General features: G+C 50.4%; 1 protein-coding gene across 1 annotated transcript in view; it reads right to left on the bottom strand.

The window, feature by feature from the left end:
- The window catches only part of gareml (GRB2 associated, regulator of MAPK1-like), a gene marked incomplete at both ends in the record, with an annotated part of 19,593 nt that overhangs the window by 3,724 nt on the left and 8,369 nt on the right, over positions 1–7,500 (bottom strand). Inside the window, 2 exons of the mRNA XM_080860661.1 lie at positions 72–1,268; positions 2,411–2,541. Coding sequence (XP_080716787.1) covers positions 72–1,268; positions 2,411–2,541 — 1,328 coding nt within the window. The remainder of the gene's footprint in view (positions 1–71; positions 1,269–2,410; positions 2,542–7,500) is intronic.

Here is a 7,500-nt window from a genome sequence, read left to right as displayed (position 1 = left end):
GAGTGAATGAGAGAACAGAGGCTGTGGCAATCAGGCCATTAGACAGGTGCATTGTGGGAAGCTGTACTCACTGCCTCTGACTTGGGTGGCACAGGGGGCGGAGTCGGCACTCGGCCCGCCTCCATCTGCACCATGGTGACGTGGGTGGGGCCTTCTAGAGAGGAAGAGGAAGAGTGGAAGGAGATGAGGTTCTGTTCCAACTTAGTCCCAGCCCCTTCCATCGTGGGAACCGCCTCCCCACTGTAGCTCCCGCCCACGCTGCTCTGATTGGTCCACAGCTCCTCGTAAGGGATCTCCTGCGGCTCCTCCATTGGCCAGTCAGGCGTCATGTACTCCCGCTCCTCCTCCGTGTCTGTGTTCGTCGTGGTTGTCGGCGTTGGCGTCGACATGGCTTCCCCCAGCGAGTCCCGGCATCCGTGCGACAACGGCAGGGTGTGCGCGGGCATGTGGGTGCCCCCTCCGATACCCCCGCCCCCTCCGCCGCCGTACACACACAGCGACAGTCTCTGCAGCGACCGGCCCAGCTCGCCGCTCCCGCCCGGCACACACACGCGAATCCGCCGCGGGCTCACGCACTCCTCGCCCAGGTCCGTCCTCGCCTCCCGCACCGCCCGCGAGTACCCGTCCGGGTCAAACGCCGCCTGGCAGCGCAGCGCGCTCTGCAGCGCCACCTGCTGGTAGAGCGGGTCGCCACGCAGCAGGCCATCGGGCAGCCGGAAGCGCGGCATGTCGGCCAGGAGCAGGAAGTGCGAGGGCGTCATTTCCTCCTTGCGCAGCACGCAGCACAGCACCACCGTCTTGCTGATGATGCTCAGCAGCTTGTAGCGCTGGCCCTCGCGGATGGCGTGCACGTCGTAGGGGTTGCGCGGCGGCCTGGAGGGCACCGACACGTTGACCGGCAGCCGCACACGCTCGATGATGGCGCGCACCGTGTGCTCGCCCTCCTGCATCTGCAGCTCCTGCGGCGAGCGCGTGCAGAAGCGGCCCTTGCACTGGAAGGGCAAGCTCAGGCTCTCGTTGGTGCGGTGGTTCATGCAGATCAGGCAGGGCATCTTGGTGCGGGCCGGGCGGCCCAGGGCACCGGCCTTGCCCAGGCGGCGGAGCAGGGCGCCCAGACGCGAGCGCTCGCCGCTGGAGGAGGAGCCGGCGCCACCACCCCCGCCCTGGACGCACAGGAGCTCCGCCTGGCCCATGAGAGACAGCTCGTCGCCCGCCTGCAGGGTGAAGTTGTACACCTCGCTGTCCTCGCTGAACTCGCCAGAGACAACCTACACACACACACACACACACACACACACACACACACAAGCATATATGAATGCATATTACTGTCCCCACTGAACTCAAAGGAGAAAACCAACACATCTTATCGATCTAACTGAGGCATCCGAGAGCTTTCAAGACTGAGTGATGAGCATGGACCTGATGACCTTTGCTGTCTACAGGCCCTTTGTGTGCATATAACTTGAAACAGACTGTACTCATCATTAAACAATACCACACTCACACACACACACACAAATAAAGCAATTATAAGCATACAATGAAGCATTAACACATCACTACGCAATCAGTCACACACACACACACATTTAGCATTGCACATTGCTTTTTATGTCTCAGCCATGTAGCTATACTGGAATAAAGCCACTGAGAAGTAGCTGTAGCATGAGAAAGAGAGAGAAAGAGAGAGAGAGAGAGAGTGAGAGAGAGAGAGAGAGAGAGAGAGAGAGAGAGAGAGAGAGAGAGAGAGAGAGAGAGCTGTTGCCTCTTGAGAACACTGAGCTGAGGAATGTGGCGTCAGTCTCTCTTTCTCTCTTTCTCCAATTAGAGAGAGTGGTCAGGAACCTTTTCACTCTCTCACTCGCACTCTCACTCTCTCTCTCGAACACTCACTCACAGACACACAGTCAAACCCTTCCCCCAACCCATCCTCTTTCTTTCTTTCTTAAATACACACATAGTTCTACATATCTACCCCCACTTTCTATTTCTCTTCCCAGCTCTCTCTCTCATTTCTTTCTCTCTCTCTCATGCACAACCAAACTCAACTCCTCTGACATACACACACAAACTGGAATCGGATTCTCTTCCAATCTTCTGTTCCTCATTAATCCCCTCAGCTAAAACTTCTAAGTACTCATACTTTAATAGTGATAATTGATAGTCATACATGTGCGTTATTTGTGGTAAAAGCACACCTTTGAACAGCAGTAAAAGAGCACACCGGAAGCTCTTCAAAATCATTACTTACTGTATGTATTACTTACATATTCTTCAGTTGGAATCTCCAAATTATATTTATTGACTATTTGATGACGATATTGATTTCATGTTCTATTTTTACAGTAAGGGAAAACGGGTCAGTCTGTTGAGGCAAGTGTGTGTGGTACTGTTCAACACTGGTCACCTTTACACTGAAGGTGATGTTCTCCATTACAAACACTCGGTCGGGGAACGTTCCGGCAATCTCCTCCACACTCGCAAAATACTGCACCGGTTCCCGGACATCACGGTCTTGATCCAGCAGCTTAAACTTTCCTGTGCGAGAAAGATACAGAGAGTCAAGACAGAAAGAGAGAAAGATAGAGAGTCAAGACAGAAAGAGAGAAAGATAGAGAGAGTCAAGACAGAAAGAGAGAAAGAAGGCAGACAGAGGAAAGCAGGAACACAGATGAGTGATGAATGGATGGAGCCAAGGAGAAGAGACGGCCAAGAAACTACTTGCTTGTGTGTGTGAGCGGGTGTGAGTGCGTGTCAGAGAAGAGTAATTTTAGACTTATCTTCCCCCCCTCGTAACTTTCATTTGCAGACAACCATTCTTCCCAAACTCTATGGAAACCTCTTAGTGTGTCTACACATACATACACACACACACACACACACACACACACACACACACACACACACACACACACACACACACACACACACACACACACAGACACACACACACACACACACACACACACACACACATACACACAGAGAGTGCCATCATCATGATTGCTCTTAAATCTGACCCTGCCCCTACCCCCCTCCCCACTCACAAAAAGAGGCCCTCTTGTGTTTCCAGGCAACCAGCCATGCACCCCTGCCCCCCCCCACAGCTGAGGCTTGTATTTGGGGGTCGACCGCGAACCCCGGCGGTGATGTGACGGGACCTTTTCTTTGCGTGGTTGAGGTGGGAGGGGGGTGGGGGTGGGAGGGGGTGGGGTGGGCCAAATGCATGTTTTTATGAGGTCAATCATGTGGTTCTTCCTCCAGCCAGGAATGTGAGTTGGCCCCCCCTCCTCCCAGCACCACAGAAGCACCTCACGGCCACTTCAAAAAGCAAGAAATGCAGCTGTTAGAGATTCTGCTTTCTGTCGGTCAGATCGCACCTCACAACTCCAATGGCACCCTGGCCACCCACTATCCCCAGAGTCTATAACAACAATCGCTAGACGTCCAGGTATGTACTAGGCTTGTGTGCTTGTCATCAGTACACATCCCCGTCATCTGAAGAGATGTTAGGCCACCTGGGTTTTGGGGTTTTTGGGGTCATTGTGTTGTCAAGAAGACTAGTGTTTGTTTGGGCCTGCGTACAGTGTTTTACTGGGTCCTTTTGGGTTCTGCTCACATACTGTGCGCAGGAATCTGAAGGGGAGAGACTTTGAGGCTCGTGGAAGGGTGGCATTAAGGAACTAACTGTGGGGGCGGTTTCCCTTAGAGTCCACTGCCACCACACGTTTATAAACACATGCCCATTCGTGTTCTTTTCTGGGTACGTAACACACAGGCATGGAACAAGACAAACAGTCAGACAGACACACACAATGCATAATCTGGATTGACATGTCGAAGGGTACACTGTGCATAGCAAAAAACTGAGATATTTAGGGCGACATGCAATCTCTCTCACACACACAAATCCAAAGACATGCAGAGAAAGAGAGAGAGCGAGAGAGAGAGAGAGAGAGAGAGAGAGAGAGAGAGAGAGAAAGAGAAGCCACCAGGACAGCCTGTTGCATGATGGAGCAGACCCCAAGGTTGTTATAGTGATAGAACTGCTTCCCGGCAGGAATGCTCCTGAGCTCAGACCATAGAACTGCCAAGATACCAGTGTGCACCGATGAGCACAGGCTGGCACTAGAGGCTGTGGTTCTGATGGGTGACAGATAGGATGTGTGTGTTACATATGGTGAAGGGATGTCTCTGTGTGTATGTTTGTGTGTGTGTGTTTGTGTGTGTGTGTGTGTTTGTGTGTGTGTGTGTGTGTGTGTGTGTGTGTGTGTGTGTGTGTGTGTGTGTGTGTGTGTGTGTGTGTGTGTGTGTGTGTGTGTGTGTGTGTGTGTCTGTGTGTGTGTGTGTGTGTGTGTGTGTGTGTGTGTGTCTATGTGTCAGTGTGAAAAAGAGTGTGTTTTAATGTGAGAGGCTGTTGAGCTTCTGCAGAGAGTTTTGTATGGCACTAAGTCTGTTTGTGCATGGCAGGACAAACCAGGCACAAGGGAAAGATTAGCGAATTGAGTTCTCTCTGACCTCTCTGATGTGCGTGTAGGTGTGTGTGTGTGTGTGTGTGTTTGGGGGGGTGTCTGTGTGTGTGCGCGCGTGCATGTGTTTGTGCTTGTGTTCGTGTGTGTGTGTGTAACAGGCTTTTGTCTGCGCATACAAAGAGGTGGAAAGACCAGGGGAGTCTCTGGCAGTGTGTGTGTGTGTGTGTGTGTGTGTGTGTGTGTGTGTGTGTGTGTGTGTGTGTGTGTGTGTGTGTGTGTGTGTGTGTGTGTGTGTGTGTGTGTGTGTGTGTGTGTGTGTGTGTGTGTGTGTGTGTGTGTGTGTGTTTGTGAAAGAGCAGGGGAGTCTCTGGCAGTGTGCTCTGCTGAGGGGCTTGAGAAAGGAGGCTCCATCTTACTCCTCTCTCTCTCTCTCTTCCCCCCTCGCCTCTCCTCCTCTCTCACCAGCTATTCAGGCTATCCACTGCCATGTCTCCCAGAGGGGGGCCTTTATGGCTGGATTACCACCACTGCCCTGCCCTCCCCTCTCCTCCTCCTCCTCCTCCGACAAGAAAAGAGAGGTTCAGACTGAAAAATAAGTCTGGTGCCCCCTCACTTAGGAAGAGGCAGCATAACTCTGGAAATGATTTTATACATGGGCAATTTCAGACAAAAAAATTTTTCAGTCTTGCTTTCTCACACTGCACACAAAACAAAGACAGCTGATTGATATTCTACAGTAAGACCGGCCTCAGATTTACGTACAATACCGGCCTGGCATTCTTGCCTCCAGGCTGCTGTTTCTGAATCTATGACTGAGTGGGATACGGGGAAGTAGTCATTTTACTCTGACCCGTTTATGGCCAGTAATCAGGCACATCTCAGCATACCTCTTTGCCCTGTGGGACTGTGTGTGGGTGTAAAGATTACATCTGTGTATCGCTTCTATTTGCCAGAAGGAGGTTATGGTCAAACGTTACTGTACACTTTTCAATAAACCTCACTTATTAAAAAGTATACTGGGTAACCTGCCCTCAAAGGACACACCTTAGACGTAGATGACCTGTTCTACAAGCACGAAACATGGCAATAAACACAGATCTACGTTTACTTTAATGTAGTCAATGTAGTTGGAACACCAGCATTGAGCCTGTGGTTCTCCTTCAAGAGCTCAAGAGCCTCGCTGCAGGGAACCTTCTGGAAAGGCAAGAACATTTCAGTCTCTAAACCTTTTCCCCGGATTTCCATGACCATGTGAGTGACAAAACAACAAAAAAAACATACAGATACAGATACACTGACACAGACACAGACACAGACACAGACACACACACACACACACACACACACACACACACACACAAACACAAACACACACACACACACACAGAGGTATATTTAACTCCCCTGGTTTGTAGTACCATCAGGGTAACATGACCAACAGATGGACCCTAACTGACTTAGGTCTCCTGGCCTGGAAGTAGGAACAGATGGAGATGGAGTGAGTAAGTGAGAGAGAGAGAGAAAGATAGAGAGTGTGTGTGAGAGAGAGAGAGAGAAAGAGTATGTGTGTGTGTGTGTGTGTGTGAGAGAGAGAGAGAATATGTGTGTGCGTGTGGGAGAGAGAGAGAGAGGTAGAGACCACATATGTATGTGTGCATAATGTTTGTATATTTCCTTAGGGAAAAGTAGGTTCTCTCTCTCTCTCTCTCTCTGTTTTCTGTGTCTCTCTATCACCCATTGACTCAATCTGTCTCTCTCTCAGCACTCAACCCCCGATAATCTAACATCATTATGTCCTCATAGTCGTGACACTCATCATCGTCATCACCACCGCCAATCATCATTAAAGCTCTCTTAGCAGCAGAGAGTCTGGTCGAAGCGGCCCCGTCTCTGGGATAAAGCTTGCGCCACATGGGACTGTAGATGCATCCAATCCACATCGACTTCTTCCTGACCACAATGAGAGGCTGGGCACTCACATCAGAAACAGTCCCACTATCTGAACAAGAAAATGAACGAGAAGGGCACTCAGAAAGTGAGGACTTCCTCCAAGGCCAGATGCCCTATCGCAATGTTGATGAAAGCGAAAAATGATTTGCGGATCCGTCCTATGATTCGGATTTACTCAACAATCGACGGGCGTTCTTCCTTAGCCCATGCTTCACCCCTCCACCAAGTTTCATGAAAATCGGCCAAGTATTTGTTTTACGTAATCCTGCTGACAGACTAAAAAAATTTAAATAATGAACCGTCTAGGCTTGCAGCAGAAACTAGCAAAACATATGCATCATAGCACGCGCTACATTACTTTGAGACTTTAAACAGTTTCATCAGTCTATTACGTACATATCATTAAGTGCTAGAACAGGGGACCATCCTCAGCATCTTCCTCTGGCTTAGCCAAAGACTGACGCGGCTGTCTGCCAGAGCTTAGTATTCCCATATGCCCAAATACTGGCATCAGCGACCTTATCCCACTTTTTATCTTCAGTGACACACATACACACACACACTCACCAACTATGTCTTTCTCTGTCACATACACACATACTCACTCGTCCAAACCCACACACTCACTCACTCACACAGTCACTCATACAAACACACACACACACACAAACACATATACTCAAACAAACTCACACAAACAAACAATCACACACACACACACACACACACACACACACACACACACACACACACACTCACACGCACGCACACGCATACACACACACACACACACACACACACACACACACACACGTACACACACACACGCACACACACACACACACTAGTGTTGCTGTTCTCACTCCTGCTTCATGATCTCCCCCAGTCACCTCTGCAGACAGTCATGACATCACTGTCTCCTCTCTCACTACTCTCGCCTCGCCGTCTCTCTCTCACCGGAACACCCCCACACCAAACCCCCCCGCCCCCCATCATCTCAATGATCTCATCTCTTGTCATGTGACCTCACCTCCGCTGCACGGGTATATTGGGTAACGGCGGTCCCTTGGGGAGG

This window comes from Sprattus sprattus (assembly GCF_963457725.1).
Source record: "Sprattus sprattus genome assembly, chromosome: 2".
NCBI lineage: Eukaryota > Metazoa > Chordata > Actinopteri > Clupeiformes > Clupeidae > Sprattus > Sprattus sprattus.
This window is presented reverse-complemented; position numbering and strand designations above follow the sequence as displayed.